Source organism: Malaclemys terrapin, chromosome 3 (assembly GCF_027887155.1).
Source record: "Malaclemys terrapin pileata isolate rMalTer1 chromosome 3, rMalTer1.hap1, whole genome shotgun sequence".
NCBI lineage: Eukaryota > Metazoa > Chordata > Testudines > Emydidae > Malaclemys > Malaclemys terrapin.
The window spans coordinates 205037603-205056835 of NC_071507.1; the positions used below are offsets into that span (position 1 = coordinate 205037603).

General features: G+C 52.2%; 1 protein-coding gene across 1 annotated transcript in view; it reads right to left on the reverse strand.

Annotated features, from left to right (window-relative positions):
* Positions 1-19233, reverse strand: part of SCARA5 (scavenger receptor class A member 5) — a 145852-nt gene that overhangs the window by 97589 nt on the left and 29030 nt on the right. The window contains exon 3 of the mRNA XM_054022767.1: positions 14985-15113. Within this exon, the coding sequence (XP_053878742.1) occupies positions 14985-15113 (129 nt within the window). The remainder of the gene's footprint in view (positions 1-14984; positions 15114-19233) is intronic.

A 19233-nucleotide genomic window follows, 5' to 3' on the forward strand; every position in this document is an offset into this window, starting at 1 on the left:
TGCTCATTCTTCTGTCCCTTTACATAGAGCGTATTGGGAGTCACGTGATGCTGGCTTGAGCCAAGTTAGGAAAGTTGCTCTCCCTAACAGGGAATCTGCAGCATGTTCTTGGAAATACCAGGATGCCAAATTGTTTTGTGCTCAGGCCTAAATCACATGGTTGTTATTTACGTGGTGTGAATGTCACCTGTAATGAAACAGCTGAGCCTGGTGCTTCCCAAGCAGATAAAGGCAAGGCCCCTGTCACTTGGAAAGGTCACATGCGACGGATTCTTTTAGTGGGTGCCTTGTTTATCGAGAAATGTACACCCAGGGAGGAGCTGTTGGGAGCCATCTCGCTCACTAGACTGATAGCAATGGCCATGCCCAGCAACGTATATATTCTGAAGCAATGGAAAGCAGCTTCTTCAGACTTCACCATGCTGCTGCTTAACGTCGTCGTCTCTTCTGCACAGATCTGCCACCGTTCAGCTACGCTACGACTGTGACAATCAGGGTCCAGACACCCAAGAATGGGGAAGGTGAACCCCAGAGATTAAGCAGTTGAATCAAGGGGTTGTATACGAAGTTATCACATTATACCGATATCGGGAGATTTACGAAAGCTTGTAATATTCTGAACTTGACAGGCCTCTGTCTCTTTTGTGGTTAGGGATGTATGTATTGGTGTAGATATAAAATCATGCTTATATTTGTGCTGTGGCATTCAGCTCCGCCTCACAGTGGGGCAGTGGGCTGTCAGGCAGGAACGGGCACTGCCTGCCCAGCCAGGAAAGACTAGCTCTAAACACCTAGCAGCAAATGATGGGCTGTTAGAGTTAATGGAAAAACACTGAGACATCCTGGCCACCAACTCAAGAGGGAATTTCCCCCACCCTAAATAATCATGAGCATAAGAACGGCCAGACTGGGTCAGACCAATGGTCCATCTAGCCCAGTATCCTGTCTTTTGACTGTGGCCAGTGGCAGGTGCTTCAGAGGGAATGAACAGAACAGGCAATTATCGAGTGAACCATTCCCTGCCGTCCATTTCCAGCTTTTGGCAATCAGAGGCTAGGGACACCCAGAGCATGGGGTTGTGTCCCTGAGCATCTCTGTTAATAGCCATTGATGGATCCATCCTCCATGAACTTATCTAATACTTTTTTGAACCCAGTTATAGTTTCGGCCTCCACATCATCTTCTACGTGACAAGTCTCACAGGTTGACTATGTGTTGTGTGAACAAATACTTCCTTATGTTTGTTTTAAACCTGGTTCTTGTGTTATGTGAAGGAGTAAATAACACTTACTTATTCACTTTCTCCACAATCATGATTTTACAGACCTCTATCCTATCCCCTCTTAGGCGTCTCTTTTCTAAGATGAACAATACCTTTTTAATCTCCTCTCATATAGAAACTGTTCCATACCTCTCGTCATTTCTGAAGTTCTTCTCGGAAATGTTTCCCAATTCTAATACTTATTTTTGTCAGATAGGGCAACCAAAACTGCATGCATACCATGGATTTATATAGTGGCATTATATTTTCTGTCTCATTATCTATCCCTTTTCTCACATTCTGTTAGCCTTTTTCACTGCTGCTGCACATTTAGCAGATATTTTCAGAGAACTATCCACATAGAGTCAAGAATCTTCTTGAGTAGTAACAGCTAATTTATACCCAATCACTTTATCTGTATAGTTGGGATTATGTTTTCCAATGTGCATTACTTTACATTTATCAACAATGAATTTCACCTGCCGTTTTGTTGTCAGTCACAGATTTGTGAGATCCCTTTGTAGCTCTTCACAGTCTGCTTTGGACTGAATTATCTTAAGTATTTTGTATCATCTGCAAATTTTGCCACCTCACTGTTTATCCCTTTTTCCAGATCATTTATGTAGAATCATAGAATATCAGGGTTGCAAGGGACCTCAGGAGGTCATCTATCTCAAAGCAGGACCAATCCCCAGACAGATTTTTGCCCCAGATCCCTAAATGGCCCCCTCAAGGATTGAACCCACAACTCTGGGTTTACCACTGAGCTATCCCTCCCCCCTTATGAATATGTTAGTCTGCAGAAGAGAAGAGTGAGGGGGGATTTGATAGCAGCCTTCAACTACCTGAAGGGGGGTTCCAAAGAGGATGGAGCTCGGCTGTTCTCAGTGGTGGCAGATGACAGAACAAGGAGCAATGGTCTCAAGTTGCAGTGGGGGAGGTCCAGGTTGGATATTAGGAAACACTATTTCACTAGGAGGGTGGTGAAGCACTGGAATGCGTTACCTAGGGAGGTGGTGGAATCTCCTTCCTTGGAGGTTTTTAAGGCCTGGCTTGACAAAGCCCTGGCTGGGATGATTTAGTTGGGAATTGGTCCTGCTTTGAGCAGGGGGTTGGACTAGATGACCTCCTGAGGTCCCTTCCAACCCTGATATTCTATGATTCTATGTTGAATAGGACTGGTCCCAGAGCAGACCCCTGGGGGACACCACTATTTACCTCTCCCCATTCTGAAAAATTAATTTAGTCTTACCCTTTGTTTCCTGTCTCTTAACCAATTACTAATCCATGAGAAGACCTTCCCTCTTATCCCATGACAACTTACTTTGCTTAAGAGCCTTTGGTGAGGGATCTTGTCAAAGGCTTTCTGAAAGTCCAAGTACATCCATTGGATCACCCTTGTCCACATGTTTATGGACCCCCTCAAAGAATTCTAATAGTTTGATGAGGTGTGATTTCCTTTTCCAAAAGCCATGTTGACTATTCCCCACCATATTGTGCAGATCTATGTATTTGAAAATTCTATTCTTTACTATAGTTTCAACCAATTTGCCTGGTACTGAAGTTAGGCTCACTGGCCTGTAATTACCAGGATTGCCTCTGGAGCCCTTTTTTAAAAATCAGATTATTTTTAAAAACCACGAGTCACCATGCCAGGAGGAAAAAAAGGGGGGTAGGGAAAGGGGGCAGGGGAGAAAGCCTTTAAAAAATAAGGCTTGAAAGTGAGGCCATCATCCGGAAGCTGAGGGATGGGTGCTGTCCGTGAAACACACTGAGAAACTGGTCAAAAGCAATAAGTAACTTGTACTAGAACAGGAAATTTCTCTGGTTTGCAAGTATAAAGCCGCTAGTTGCATCTTTATGTTTATTTTCTGACACTTGTGTTCGCTTTTCCTTACTATTTTGTCTCTGAATCTGTGATTTTTCTAATAAATAAACTTTGTATTTATTCTTACCCCAAGCAAACTGCGTGGAATGTCTGTGCCATAAAAAGCTAGTGTCTTGGGCGCTCATTTCACACCTTTGGGGGGTGACGAATGAGAGGGGTAAAGTCCGAGTGTCTGGTAGCTAAGAACTTGGGATGGACGGAGTTGGGGACCAGAAGGGCTGCTTGGGGGGTCATGCTGCAAGAACTAACTAGGCTGATGGCACTGAAGCCAGCGTGAGAGGTGTTTGTGGGCTGGCTACAGAGGTCAGGGCTCTGAGATATCACAGCCCAGCATGAAGGCACCCAATGATCCAGGGCAGGTGGTAATGGCCTGGCCTGGGTGATACCCAAAGTGTCACGACTACTATGGATCAACTTCTCCGAGCACAAACTTTAGGGCCTGCAGAATGCTGTAGCACAATCCTAAGCTGTTACGCTTCATGGAGGAATCACGCCGAGATTCTTTGGCCTGTGCTAGTCAGGCGGTCGGCCAGGATGGTCATGATGGTCCCTTATGGCTTTAGAATGTATGACGGGCTCCAGCCAGGCAGCCTTGCAGACTAAAGTCATTTATCCCCACAAGAGCTACAGCCTAGGTCATGGGCCATATCATCTTCCCAACAACATTCCCCCAGGGAATTTGTCTGTTTTCTGACCTGCAGCCACCTCCGAGGTGACTGGGGAGTAGAGCTGGCTGGAAAATGGAATTTCCACCCTGGGAAGAGTTCTGATGTTTTTTGTCCTGATCCAGGATGAAAAGTTAAAAACTCACTTTTTCATGGTACAGAAATTCCAAAAATTTCTGTCTTGGGAGAACTGAAATGGGATTTTTTGGCTCCCTCGCTGCTTGCTTGGAAGGGTCTCATCAATTTACATTTCTCCCTTTAAAGTGAGATTGACGAGACCCTTCCAGCCATGTAGCTGAGATGTTGTCATTTAGTTTCTCCCAATGGAAAAAAAAGAACAACAATTGTTGGGGGGACAAATTGAAATTTCCCCATGGAAAATTCCAATTTTGCAAAAGGCATTTTGCGTTGGAAGATCATTCCGATGGAAAATCCCCAGCCAGCTCTGATGCCCACACGATCTTCGCTGGGGCGGATAAAAAGGTTTACTGTGGTATCTGTGCGCTAGGAACTGGGCTGAGATCCACCACCTGGGTCAGCGACAAGCCATCCCATGGGATGACGGCTGGTCAAGACTGGAGCTGCGCCAGATTTGAATAGATGACCTGGAAGCGAAACTGCAGGGCAAGTTATCCTCATCACTGCCTATGCGGGAGCTGTTCTCTGCCTAGAGGGTTGGAGTCTTCAGGACCAGCAACCCACAACTTCACACCACTTACTTAATTCAAAACTGAGCACCACCACAATGTGGGGCAAAGGGGCCACACGGCTGCTGTAAACAACCAGCTGAAGATTCCCCAGGTGGCATAAAGCCAGCGTATCTGCCTTCTGCCACCCACTCACACCCCTGGCATAAAGGAGTCAAGCTGGGGGGTAAACGCTATGGGTGCAAGGGGGAGTGACCAGAGCATATTGTGCGCCAGCACTGCCTTGACACATGGCTAGTGGTCTCTAGAGGGCGGCTACAGGCAGAGGTCAGTTTAGAATAGCTGTAGCCAAGTACAGCAACAAGGTTGCCCAATAAAGTAACCAGATCCATTGAGACAGATTTAAATAATAAATAGTAATAATTGCACTATTTTCAGTTAAAAAAAAAAACCAACAAGAAATATCTTCCGTAACATAACAGACACCAAATCTTCCAGGCAAAACGTCCTCCCCCAAGCCTGGCTCTCAGACAGAAGCCAGGGAGTTTTATAGACGGCTTCCCTACCCAGAACCCTTTGCGGGGAAGAGAAGTCCTTCCCCTGTCTCTCTGGGTGACGGACAGCCCATCCAGCCAATCATCTCTTTTTCCTCACTCCCGGCTCTGCAAGCGCATCACACACCTGCTCCCCTGCAGCCTCCTTATCTCTGCTGCACTCAGTGGAGATGGGCAGAGCAGAGGATTGTGCTCTCAATGTAGGAACAGAAGCTTCTCCCCTTCAGTAAGTCCCTGACTTGCTCACCTCAGGTCCTGCTTCCTCTTGCACAAGCTGGGCACTTTGCTGGGAACTAGGGGCCCGGGTCTGACTTTTACATTCCGGTGGTACAAGAACATTTTTCACAGGGATGCTGGCAGTGCAGGAACCTCAGAGAACGCCAGCTGAGTGCTCCAGGCTGGGGCAGGCTCCTGGGGTCTTTAGTGGCAGGAGGAAATAAAATCCTACCATTCGAAAATGCAGATCTCGCCTGGCTCGGGAAATGGGTCACTGGGAGGGAGATCTCCGCATTTTTAAGCTCGTAAGCAGCAGCAGCAAAACATTCAAAGCCCTTAGAGCTGGAAGTACCTGTTGCTTTCCTGGAAAGCTGGGAGGACACAGCTGCTCGAGGACAAACAAGACAGGCTGGAGTGTTGCCACCGGAACAATAAGGTTGCACTGGGCAAGGAACGGGGCCGGAAAGACTGGGGGGAGGTTTACAGGGGTGACTCGGAAAGGTCCAGTTACAGGACGCATTATTGCAGGATCTCGTCTCTGCATGAAGAATCCATCCCTGCTGCGATCTGAACCCGGGGACACACAAATGGAGTTCAGGCTCCATTGTCTATTCAGTTCTCAGCCTCTCTGCTGGGACCGTACCCCCTGCAGGAAGGAACATCTAGGCTTGTTCGAACTACGATGCTGGTTTTTGCAATGTGGATACCTGGTCCCCGGGGGAACTGAGCTGAGTCCACCGGTGCCTATCAGACGACGGGTAACACTTTTTGATCACCAGCAAACTGGGCAGGATGTGAACTCATGGTGAATGGTTCTATAGCTTCCTATTAGCCCCCCACCACGCCATCCGCTTCCCTTGGCTACGGGGCACACCCCTAGTGCCCTTGGCGACGGGGGCTTGATCTTGAGCTCTTTGGAATGAACGGCAATGACCTTTGGATCAGGTCCCCAGTCAGCCAGGGGCATTGAAACCCGGCGTTGGCCAGGACGGCGAGGTTAAACAATAGCCCTGTGACACCAGGGCCAAAGATAGGCAGAAGGGAGGAACCGTGGTCCCATCTGCAGGAGAATGCCTTTAGCAGGCAAATGTCCTCACTTGTAAGGCACCGGAGTATGAACTGCTGGCCCCACACACCATCCTTTCATGTTTTCAGACTTCCACCATTTATTTATCTACTCGAAAAGTGGATGGATTTTTGCAGCTTCTTCTTTAAAGCCAAATGGTTTCCTCTGGGGTAGGATTTTTCTTTTGCTATCGACTCACTCCAACCCCACCCAGTCTCGGCGATCTCCAGGGTCCCTCGTAAATTTTCACGTCAGGCGGGACCATTGTGATCATCCAGTCGGACCTCCTGCAAATTGCAGGCCACAGACCCTCACCCACTCCCGTAACGGCCCATTACCTCAGGCAGCGTTACTGCAGAACTTGAATCTTGATCTAAATACTTCAAATTACAGAGAATCCACCATTTACTCTAGTTCAAACCAGCAAATGACCCATGCTCCACACTACAAAGGAAGGGGAAAAAACCCCAGGGTCTCTGCCAGCCTGACCTGGGGCAAAATTCCTTCCCAACCCTCATCTTTGGAGTCACTTCCTTTCATTCCTATTATGCCGTCTTTACTTGAGTTACACTATTGAGCCATTAGAGCAGAGGTGGGCAAACTACGGCCTGCGGGCCATATCCAGCCCATGGGACCATCCTGCCCGGCCCTTGAGCTCCCGGCCAGGGAGGCTAGCCCCTGGCCCCTCTCCCACTATTCCCTCCCCCTCCCCCGTAGCCATGCCGCCACTTTTTTAGCAATCTGGTTTCCGTTCCTTTGGGCTTCTGCTGCTTGTCTGTGCTCACTGTGAGTGAAATTCACCCTACGCAGGGAGCCAGCACAAGGGGCTAGGCCATGTCCTATTTTAAGGGCTTTGTGCTGGGGCTTGTCCACAGGGGTGAATTTCACCCATAGGCCCTCATCCAACAATGGGATCCGCTAGCAGGGACCTAGGTACTAGCATAGAGCCCCACTGAAGGGGGCAGGGCTCTCTGCATGGAGGGCTGCTACAGCCAACCCCTGCCCCACATGGCTTTATTTTTATTATTCTAGATTCTCACGTGGACTCAGGGGTTGGAAGCCAGGACTACTGCATTTTGTTTTACTGCGTGGCTGGGGCCAAATGTTCAAAGACAGCCTGCAATTTTGGAAGCCCAACTTCAAACAGAAGGAGGAGGACAGATTTTTAGAGCTGCTGAAGTAACCTTCCCCGGACGTGTTTGAACTCAGGACTTTCCGTACCAAATCACAGGGCTCTATCACTTGAGCTAAAGGAGTAACTCCCTTCGCTGTCAGCAGTAGCTGGTTTTTATCCTCTATGTAAACCAGCCACTAGGGAGGAACATAACACATACTTTGCCAGTGTATTAGACTGAGCATCCTGCAGTGAATTCAATGGAAGTGGGTGAGTACTCAGCAATTTTGAAAGCCAAGCGCCTGTGGGTAAGTGTCTTCAGTAAACAGCGCAGCCAAAATTAGAGGCCATCTTTAAAAATTGAAGTCTTACCCTCTTGTGATCCCCAGTTCAATGAGAATGAATTAATCTGTTTGTAGAGCACTTTGAGTGCCTCCGATTAAAGGTCTTAATTAGGTGCCTTAATTAATTTAGGGCACAGATTCAGTCTGACCAATTCCAAACATTCAAAACTCATGCGTCGGGTCCCCCAAAATCATGAGCTTGGGTTAAAAATCAAGAGATTATAAAATAAACCAGCGTGGAATCCTTTTTATTTGGTTCCTGGTTTTGGAGCCTTTGGCGATCGCAATTTCAAGCTCTTCTCTACCACCATGAAAGTTAGAAACTTCCTTTTTTTTCCACAGGAGAGCTGAGAGTCTAACATAATCACCTGACTCCAGGAGCTGGGGCTTTAGAGCAAAGTGCTAGAGATCGTGATAGAATTGTGAGAGTTTATGATGGGGTAGTCTGCCCCCTTAAGGGCAGTACTGCCTACTGGCCAGTCCACCCTGCCATCTGGCATGGCTCTTTAAGAGTTGAAAGCTCTGATTATAGATATAAGGACCTGGGAGATACTGGGAGAGAGGACGTGGTCCCAGGAACAAGAAGGGTTGGGAAGGAAACCCTGTTACTTTTTCTTCAAGGGCCTGGGGCCAAGAGCCTTGTAGAGACGATGGGGTAAGCTGGGAGACCTCCTTAAATGCTCCCTCGTCCCCCATAGCAGGGAAGATGCCCACTGAAGACTGAGGGATAACCCTGAGTGGACTGGGAATACAGCTTAGAGCACAGGCTTCAGAGGAACCTGGAAACTTGAAGCACCTTTTGTTTATTTGGGACTTTTCGTTTGGGACTCTTTTGCATGGGATTTTTCTAATAAACAAACCCCAAGGAGGGTAACCTTGCATCAAAGGTGCCTGAATGGAGCTACTGACTTACTGAGAAGGGAAACTGAGGCAGAGAGTACCCGCAGCACCGCGCTAACTCAGCAGGGGGCGCTGCAGGGCAGGCACAGCCTATGACAGAGTTGGCTACATTACAGATTTCCTGTGGCTGCCTGTCTAATACAGCCGCTGTGGAGCTGACAACTGTAAATATACCTGGAATAATGGGGCCAGTTCCCTCATCCCTGCACAACTCCTGGCACGAAAAGGGTCAGGCTCCTTGGTTCAATAACAATATTCAACCAAAAGCGGGAGGGGCCGGGAGAAGGGACTAAAGGCTCCAGCTGACGTCCTCCTACATTTGTCTGACCCAGAAGGAAGGACTGAACCCAGGAAGCTTGCCCTTCAAATTCCAGGCTTCCTAGACAGGATGTGGTAAGAAGGCCACTACAGCTAAGTTTAAACAAAACCCATAAATCTCCCGACGGCATGCTACCTAACTCTGGGGCGGAGTCACTCTCTGACCAGGCAGCCTCCCCAAGCATCCTTCGGGCCCAATGGTTAGTGCTACCCACGCCCAGGAGATAGGGTGACCAGGTGTCTGGTTTTCGACCTGAACACCTGGTCTAAAAAGGACCCTGGCGGCTCCGGTCAGCACCGCCGACCGGGCCGTTAAAAGTCAGGTTGGCGGTGCTGCCCGGCTAAGGCAGGCTAGTCCCTACCTGTACTGGCTCCGAGCTGCGCCCCGGAAGCGGCCAGCAGGTGCGGCTCCTAGGTGGGGGGGCCACGGAGCTCCACGTGCTGCCCCGCCCCGAGCACTGGCTCTGCACTCCCATTGGCCAGGAACCAGCCAATAGGAGCTGGGGGGAGCAGTGCCTGAAGTTGAGAGCAGCGTGCAGAGCCACCTGTGCACCTCCGCCTAGGAGTCGGACCTGCTGCTGGCTGCTTCCGGGGTGCAGCACAATCCGTGGTGACAGGACAGGCAGGAAGCCTGCCTTAGCACCCCTCTACGCCACTAACTGGGAGCCATCTCACCCCAATCTCCTGCCCCAGCCCTGAGCACCCCTCAAACCCAGAGCCCCCTCCTGCACTCCAATCCTGTCATCCCTGGCCCCATCCCGTAGCCCGCACCTCCATCCCAGAACCCTCACCCCCCCCGAACTCCAACCTCCTGCCCCAGCCCAGAGCCCCCTCCCACACCCTGAATCCCTCATCCCCGGCCCTACCCCAGACACCTGGTCACCCCCTCCCGCACCACAACCTGCTGCCCGGAATGTAGTGAGGGGGGAGCAGGGCCTTGGGGAAGGGGCGGGGAAGGGGCCAGGGCCTCGGGGAAGGGCAGGGCTAGGGTGTTCAGTTTTGTGCAATTAGAAAGTTGGCAACCCTACCAGGAGAGCGACTATTGGCAGCATACTGACTTTGGAGATTTGGCTCGAGTCCCGTGGGTTAAACCCTTTTACAAAGTGAAAAGGAGCAATACCAGGGAAGGGGATCAGCCGATGCGGTTCCCCTACCACTGCGGAAGAGAGGGTTGGTGTTTCCATAGGCACCCAGCATTGGGGAAGCTCCATTGGGGTGTTTGTGTGTATGTGTTATGGGGAGCCAGGGTCTGGTTTGCCTCCATTCACATGATCTGTCTGCACATTTTAAATACTCCCAGCAGGGAGAGAATAAAAACATACAAACAACTGACATGAGGCCCACCCTGCCTTCCAAGAGTTCCCTTCCCCACCCCAGAGCTCCGCGCATCCTGTGCTTTGACAGCAGGCTGATGGCCTGCTTCCAGGCCGCCTTGCTCTCCAGGAAGAAGACTGTCACTATTGAGAAAGCAGAGGGTTTAGTTGGAAGACAGACGGGTGCTGCATGGTGTGACGGGTTGGATCACAGAAAACCCCTTAGGAACTGCCAACTGATGTGTTGAGACTACTTCTGCCCCTGCTTTCTTGCCAGCTTGAACTCCAGTGTCCTGCCTGGTTTGAGCCAGACACACTAGCCTGCTGCAAACCCAGACCCAGGTCTGAACAACGTCCCCTCAAACTACAGGCTTAACTGAAAACAGCTTAAGAAGTGCTCCTGTCTCCAACACCCTGATGCCCAACTCCCAATGGGGTCCAAACCTCAAATAAATCAGTTTTACCCTGTATAAAGCTTATACAGGATAAACTCATAAATTGTTCGCCCTCTATAACACTGATAGAGAGACATGCACAGCTGTTTGCTCTCCCCTCCCTCTGGGTTAATTAATAAGTAAAAAGTGATTTTATTAAGTACAAAAGGTAGGATTTAAGTGGTTCCAAGTAGTAACAGACAGAAGAAAGTGAATTACCAAACAAAATAAAATAAAACACGCAAGTCTAAGTCTAATACAGTAAGAAGCTGAATACAGATAAAATCTCACCCTCAGAGATGTTTCAATAAGCTTCTTTCACAGACTGGACGCCGTCCTAGTCTGGGCCCAGTCCTTTCCCCTGGTACAGTCCTTGTTCCAGCTCAGGTGGTAGGTAGGGGATTTCTCATGACTGCAGCCTCCTTTGTTGTGTTTCACCCCCTTATATAGCTTTGCACAAGGTGGGAATCCTTTGTCTCTCTGGGTCCCCCCCCCCTTCTAAATGGAAAAGCACCAGGTTTAAGATGGATTTCAGTACCAGGTGACCTGGTCACATGTCCTGTGAGACCCCAAGCCTTCATTCCTCCCAGCCTGACTCACAGGAAGTCCTGCAAGCAAACAGAGCCATCCACAGTCAATTGTCCTGGTTGATGGGAGCCATCAAGATTCCAAACCACCATTAATGGCCCACACTTTGCATAATTACAATAGGCCCTCAGAGTTATATTTCATATTTCTAGTTTCAGATACAAGAATGATACATTCATACAAATAGGATGATCACACTCAGTAGATTATGAGCTTTGTAATGATGCCTTACAAGAGACCTTTTGCATGAAGCATATTCCAGTTACATTATATTCACACTCATTAGCATATTTTCATAAAATCATGTCGAGTGCAGCGTCACACATGGATCCTGTAGCTCAGGGATGGCAACCTTTGGCACGCGGCCCATCAGGGAAATCCGCTGGCAGGCCAGGGCAGTTTGTTTACCTGCAGCGTCCGCAGGTTCGGCCAATCGCAGCTCCCACTGACCGCAGTTCGCCATCCCTGGCCAATGGGGACTGCAGGAAGCAGCGGCCAGCACATCCCTTGGCCAGCGCCGCTTCCCGCAGTCCCCATTGGCCTGGAGCGGTGAACCGCGGCCAGCGGGAACAGACGCTGCAGGTAGACAAACCATCCCGGCCCGCCAGCGGCTTTCCGTGACGGGTCGCATGCCAAAGGTTGCCGATCCCTGCTGTAGATGATCTATACGTGCTTGCAAACCAGTCTGGAAGTCACAACCCAAATGGTCTCTTAATTCATGCTCCGGCCAGGGGGGCTGTGAAAAGAGGGCAGAAGGAAGATACTGCTTAGATTCTTTTGTAAACTGTCGAAGGGACCAAGTTCTAGCTCTGCTTCCATTTAAGTGCCCAGCTATAGTAAATGCAGTAGTGAACAGGCTGCGGTGTATGCGTTAACAACACCATCTGCTGGATTGAATGAGACCGGTGCTGACATGTGTCTCAGTGACCCTATACTGTGAATTCCCAGTGGAGATTCTCCTTTGGCCGAAGAGGCCAGGGGTTTTGAAACAGGTGGAGCTGGGTTCTATGTCCCCCGTTGCTGCAAAGTTCTGAGAGGTCCCGCTGTGTTCTAAGTGCCCAGGGATTCGGTGCTGTACGTTATAGTCCAGAACTGGCCGCTGAATGCATGCAGCTAAGCAAGTGGCCCATGTAGGACGAGGCATCCCAGAGTGCACATTCGAGGATGGATTTTGTAGGCACAGTGTCTCTGCCAGGTGTTTCAAAGTTCAGGCTCACGTCAACCTCCTAGCAGGGGCGCAGGAACAGGGAGGACCGGGGGCCATGGCCCCATCACTTTTTACCAGCCATAAGGGTGAGTGATGTGCGGGGGGGAAGGGATGGAGAGGAGTGAGTGGGGAGCAGGGTCTTGGGGAAAGGGGCAGCGCAGGGGCAAGACCTTGGGGGAAGGGACAGCGCAAGGGCAGGGGGAGGGGAAAGGGACTTGGTGGGGGCGGGGCCTCAGGGAGAAGGGGCAGGTTGTGGGCGGGGCCTAGGGACAAGGGGTGGCACAGGAGCAGAATCTCCGGGGGAAGGGGTGGTGTGGGGGGCAGGGCCACAGTTCTGGCGCCGATGGCCCCCCCGACTTTTAGGGAGTTTCCTCTGTGCCTGCCTCCTAGTCCAGGGCAGGGTTTCTGGGGCTCACAGTTGGTAGGCTGATTCTTTCCGCCTGGCCCGAGCTCGTTCTAGCAGTAAGAACTCAACCCAGATCCAGTACTGCACCCCAGCTGTGTGAGGTTTCCTTCCCCACTGCAGATATTGCACGCTCGCTTTCCTCCAAGAAGTATGTGGCAGCAGGCCAGGCCAACGGCCTCACAGTGACGTCTCATGGTGCCTCGTGGGAGATCCGCATTCAGGAGTGTGCTCGAGAAACTCACCGGCACAGTTGCTAGGCTGCTAGAGGGGTAACAGCCTACTGCCACCGGCTGATGGAGCTCCTCCTGTAGCTCAAGTGATAAAGGTCAGGATAGCGGTGCTGATGGCAAGGGATTCAAGCCATGCTGATGACCCAGGCAGGAGGAGTTCTTAGACTCGGCCTCTCACGTCCCAGGCTTACAAGGACTATCAGGCCTGTGGGAGTCTGGTGCACTGGAGTTGGCACTAGCAGAGGGAAAGCGCCTCCTACTGATTCATGTCCTGTGAGACACCTGGGTTTCCTTTGCAGGCTTCCGATCCTTGCACTGAGTAGACTTGTGTGACTGATCAAGATCCCTGGTAGCCCTGTGGGTCTGAGTCTTGGGAGATGCGGCTGAAATGCACACAGAGATCTTTATGATGATTAATAATCATGTTTATTATGGTGGTGCGTAAGGGTCAACCAAGAACGGCGCCCCACTCTGCTAGGGGCTGTACAAACCTTCTGTGCATCCCAGCCAGGCCCAGAGCGATGGCGTTTCTCCAGAGCTGTGTGGGGTCAGGACTTCATTTCCATGGTGTTGGGTTCGGGAGGCCCATGCTGCTCTCGGTGGGAGGCCTCTCAAACTAAACAAGAAGCGGGTGGGTTGTTTCTTCCAAGGGTCGGCGTGAAATCAAAGGCCCAGACCGCCAAGCGCTGCATCGCAATTTGGCCTCGTGGCAGCTGGGAGCGATTGTAGTGGAAGTGGCTTTGCAAAACATTCGGGTGGAAACAGCCCAACCCACAAAACCAATACATCAGCTTGGGACCGGGGCAGGTCAAGGCTGCTCATTAATCCTCCGCGTGGTATGCCTCGACCTGATGCGACACAGCCCTCTGGAGCCAAGAATTACTCACGCTGCACCTGGTTGAGCATTGGGTACGATTACACCCAAGACACCGGGCGGTGGAGTAAACACAGGATCCTGGAGACACGCTGGGGGGATTAAGGGCTTTCTGAGGGAAATCTCTGAGGTGCAGTGACTGGTGGAGAAAGAACGCGGCCGCGGAAAAGCAGAGGAGGATCTGGCCCACTCGCTATGTTTTGCCTTTTTCTAGTGCCTGAAGATCTCAAAGCACTTGACAAGCATTAACTGATCAAGCCTCACAACAGCCCTGGGAGGGAGGTACTATTGTTATCCCCGTACTAGGAAGATGGGGAAACTGAAGGACGGGGAGATTTTTGTTTTTAACATGACTTGCCCAAGATGATGCAGCAAGTCAGTGGCAGGGCCAGGAATAGCTCCTAGCTCTCGGTAGCCCATCTCCTGTCCAGTCCTACGTGTGGTCGCTAAAGGCAGTGCCCAGAGCTGCAGGCTGATAGGTGCCCTGAGGGACGACGTAGTGAAAGAGTGAGACACACAGGGCGCCCGCCGCTGGGCATTTGGGTCCTGAGGACTCATGACAAGATTCCAGAGCCAGAAGGGACCACTGTGATCATCCCGTCTGACCCCCGTTTCCCACACCGCCCTCCCCCGGATAGCACAGCCAGAGAACTTCCCTGCGTTGATCCCTGCTGGAGCCAGAGCCTGGCTGGGATGATTTAGTTGGGGTTGGTCCTGCTTTGGGCAGGGGGTTGGACTAGATACCTCCTGAGGTCCCTTCCAACCCTGAGATTCTATGAAACCACCCAACGCTGCTGTGAGCTTATGCAGCTCGTACCGGACCATGAGCATTTTCGGCCCCGCTTGGCTGAAAGTGGTGGCAGCCCAGAGACGGCCCCGGAGGCTCCGGTACGAATGCGACATTTCCCACCCCTTTCCGCTCCTCCTCGGAGCGGGAGGCAGACCGGAGGTGCCTTTACCTGCCAGGATGAAGACGCCGACGAGGATCAGGAACACGAGCAGGTAGAGTCCGACCACCGCGTACTTCAGAGCCGCGATGGAGCCCAGCCGGCCACAGCGCCCCGCTCCCCTCCTCCTGCCGCCTGGACCTAGGGGGACGGACGGACAAAGACCCGTTAGAAACAGAATTCTCCTCTCCTCTCAGCTTGCTCGCCCTCACCCGCCAGGCCCCGATCCAGCTCCGCTGCAATGCTAAGAATTAACAAGTTTGGAGGAAAACCCGCTGGCCCCAGAATGAGGCGAAAGCGTGGGAACCTGGGGGCTGGCTGTAAAGGCTGATTGGGTGGAACCCAGACAGCTTCCACTAGCATCAATGGGGGCAGGATCGGACCTGTTCTGTGGGGCAGAGCCAGTGTCCAGATCACCAGGAAAACGAGCGAGCCCAAAGGAAAGCGGGAGAGAAAGAAAGGAATGAAAAAGAGAAGGCGGGTGAGAGCTGTGAACAAGCCGAGAGCCGTCCCAGTGCAGCGGTCAGGTTGTCATCACCAAGCAGCGTCGGAGAGCAGTGCGGCCAGCAGCGGGCCCAGAGCGGGGGCAGCTCTGCGGCTGGGATTTTGGAAGGAAACGATCCCAGGGTCGTCCCCGACGACGGGTTAGGGAGGGAGCCGGGTGGCCGCGCCAGTCGCGCCTCAGCGCATTGCAAGGCAGGAGCAGACGAGCCAACTTGGCCCTCTTTCCCCCCCCCCCCCGCCCATCTCTGTAAAACCTTTGAACAAAGGTAAGCGGGGCCGCCTCCTAGCAACCCTTGGGAACTGCCGAACACTGTAAAAACCATCCACACCTCTGGGTGTGAACCCCACTGTGCAGGGGGGCAAACTCTGGCCTCTGCAGCCTGGGGGTGGCGGCTGGGACAGCCTCTCTTGTGCTCAGCAGAGCAGACGGAAGAGTTAGGCCTATAAATGAGGCACCCTGGGGTGGGGGCAGTGAACTGGCCAGGGCATTTACAGCCACTCCCCTCCTGTTGACATCTGGAGCCGGGGCGGGATTGGGGGGTTTGGCCACCGTTCCTGCCTTGCTCAGACACCCCCTCTCTGGGCTGGCAGGACTGAGTCAGCCATACCCCCGTTCAAATGGCAGCTGCCTCCTGTGTGGACATAGGGAGGAGAAGGATCTCAGGGATCCCTCTTTTCCCATCCACACAGGGCCAGCCGTGACTCGGGCCAAGCCATGGCACTTGGACGGCCATGGAGCTGGTCAGAGCGCCTAGCCCAACGCTAACTCCCAGAGCTAGGCCTCCAAAGGCGCGACGGCTCAGCAAACACCTGCGCCGCCCGTGCGCATCTCACACCGCAACGTTGTCAAGCCCCTGGACCTGCCAGACCGGCTCTGCCAGGAGACCACCAGCCATACCCCCGGGCCAGGCGCACCTCGAGCATCTGCTTCGAGAGAGAGCTTGGAACAAAACCGCCTGGCCTTGAGACATAAGGCCAGGATGCAGCAAGTTCCCAGTAACAAATCGATCGCATGCCTTCGAGAGGGCAAAAATAACATGGGGCCGGCCGGAGTGCAGATAAAACAGAGGGGAGAGAGAGAAACTGATTAAGACCTGTGCTCGGGAAATCCCGACAAAAAGCCCTTTGTTTACTGCTGTCCAGAGACGCAGAATGTCCTTCCGCAGGTATTGCAAATCGTTATTTCTTTGTGTTACCATAGTGTCTAGGAGCACCAGTCATGGACCAAGACCCTGTTGCGCTAGGCGCTGTACAAACAACGGACAAAAAGACAGCCCCTGCCCCCAGGAGCTTACACTCCACATATCTGACAAGAGACAACGAGTGGATACAACAAACAGACAGGGGAGCCCCTCTTGTTACATTGCACCTTTCCTCCTTAAACGTATTAGAGGCTGGGTCTATCCAAGTGTCTCTAATGACTGTGGTCATCATAATCATACCCAGCTCTTATATGGCACTTGCATCAGTAGATCTCAAAGCTCTGTACAAAGGAGGTCACTACCATTACCCCATTGTACACATGGGGAAACTGAGGCACGGGAAGGTGCAGTGACTTGCCCAAAGTCACCCAGCAGGTGAGTGGTACAGCTGGGATGGAAACCCAGGTCACCAAATCCTAATCCAGGAGCCCACTAGGCCACACTGTCTCCCCCGAACCCCAATACTCAGCCATTTGCTAGCCCTGTGCAAACACTAAATACAACCTCACGACAGGGACTGCAGAGATGGGGCTGCATTATCAACACCGTTTTTACACAAGGGAAAACGGGTACAGGGATTAAGTCTCCAAGTCTCTGGAGGGAATCAGTGGCCAGATGGATACACAAGCTCAAGAACTCCTGGCTCCTAGCCCTGTGCTCATTCCACTAGTCCATGGCACCACTGGCCCAGGGCTGGGAGACACCCCCCACACACACCCCTTGAGGTTGCCAAAGTTTGTGTACCAACAAGGAAGTGAACAAAGACTTGCTAAAACCTAAGGATGCTACTGCAACTTTATCTTGTCAAGTGGAATTTAGTTGGAATGAGACTGGACACGTCTCAGGGCAGGGGCCGTGTCTACTGAAGTGTCTGTCCAGCACAAACACAACAGGACCCTGATCCCAGCAGGGGCCCATTACTTAGGACAGTTCTATCCATTGCTAGCCCCCTATCTCCATCAGGCTGTACCTGGATTCTGCAAACATACCAGGAGCACGTCGATCAGGCAATAGATGACGTGTTCCTCTATCCCACCAGCTGTTGCAGGTCTTGCACCTATCGAGGAGGTCAGACGGCCGGCTGCTTTTGAGCCATCTCTACCTAGGGTGGCCAGGTGCCTGGTTTTCATCTGGAAAGTCCATTCAAAAAGGGGACCTGACAGCGTCCGGTCAACTCTACTGACTGGACACCCAAAATCCAGTTACTGCAGGCGGGGGAGGCAGGGAGGCACTGGGTCATCACCCGCGCCAGCCCCTACTCAGCTGGGGCCGCCTCCTACCTGCATCGGGCAGCTACAGCTCCCAGCCGCAGCAAAGCAGCTGTGTCCCACCTGACCCAGATGGGGGGGTTGGAGGGGAAAAGCAGCGAGGGATGTGGGGGCAAGAGGAGAGGATGGGGCAGAGCCTCGGGGGAAGAGACAGGGCAGGGCCTTGGGGGAAAGAGGCGAGGCCGGGGATGTTCCGGCACTCCTGCTGGAGTGTCCGGTTTTTAAATATTACCAAGTTGGCAACCCTCCCTCTACCCAGGGCCGGATTAACTTTTTGTGGGCCCAGCGCCAAATGTATTTGTGGGCCCCCATTGGGGAAATAGGGCATATGATGGGGGGCGGTCCGCAGAGCGAGGGGCCGGTTGGGGGCAATGAGACGCAGCACAGCAGGAGTGGCCCCACTCAGCCCAGCACAAGGGCACTATTTACAAACCCCAAACTGCTAGACGCACGCTGCCCCGCCCAGCCCTGCGCTGCCCCCGTGGCCCCTTCCACACTGCCCCCCTGCCCAGTGCCCTGCCCTTATGCTAGTGCCCCCTCACCCAGAGACTTCCCCCACAGATCCCTATGCCCAGCACCCCCTGCCTAGAGACCCCTCCCACTGACATCCCACCACAACTACACAGCACCCTGCACACCATACTCCCTGCCCAGCTCCCCCACCCACAGATCCCTTACTGTCCAGCGGCCCCTTCCCAGTCCCACCATCACAGCTGTACCGGGCCCCATATTCCTGAGGGAATTCTGCATCAAATTCTGTGGACGTGAGAGGCTGAGTCTAAGAACTCCCCCTGCCTGGATCATCAGCATGGCTTGAATCCCTTGCCATGACTTCCTCCCAGCACAGGGCATTTATTCCTCAGGTGATCAGTGGAATTACACTGGTAGCACCTTCTGGGCTCTTCTGCTTTTACAGGAGATTTGGGATGAGGGTTAGAGGAATGTTTTGGGGTAAGAGAATGTTTAGGCTCCCAATCTCCTCTCCTCCCAGGGGCAAAATGGGATCCTCCCTTCCCACCAGTTTTAACCCCTTTCTGTGGCCCGCCCTCAATAGACACCTGATTCTGTTCGAAGGCATCAGCTAAAAAAGCCATCTCCTCCCCAGACTTTACCTCTTTGTCCCTTAGACACTGCTTCACATCAGCCTTACGTACGCTTAGGAAATGCTCTTGAACAACAAAATCCACATTCCCTCAAACCTCGCCACCTCTTTACCCCGGACCCATTTTCCCAACAAATCTTTCATTTTGTTTACACATTCCCCATTACTCATCCCAATAGCCCTCT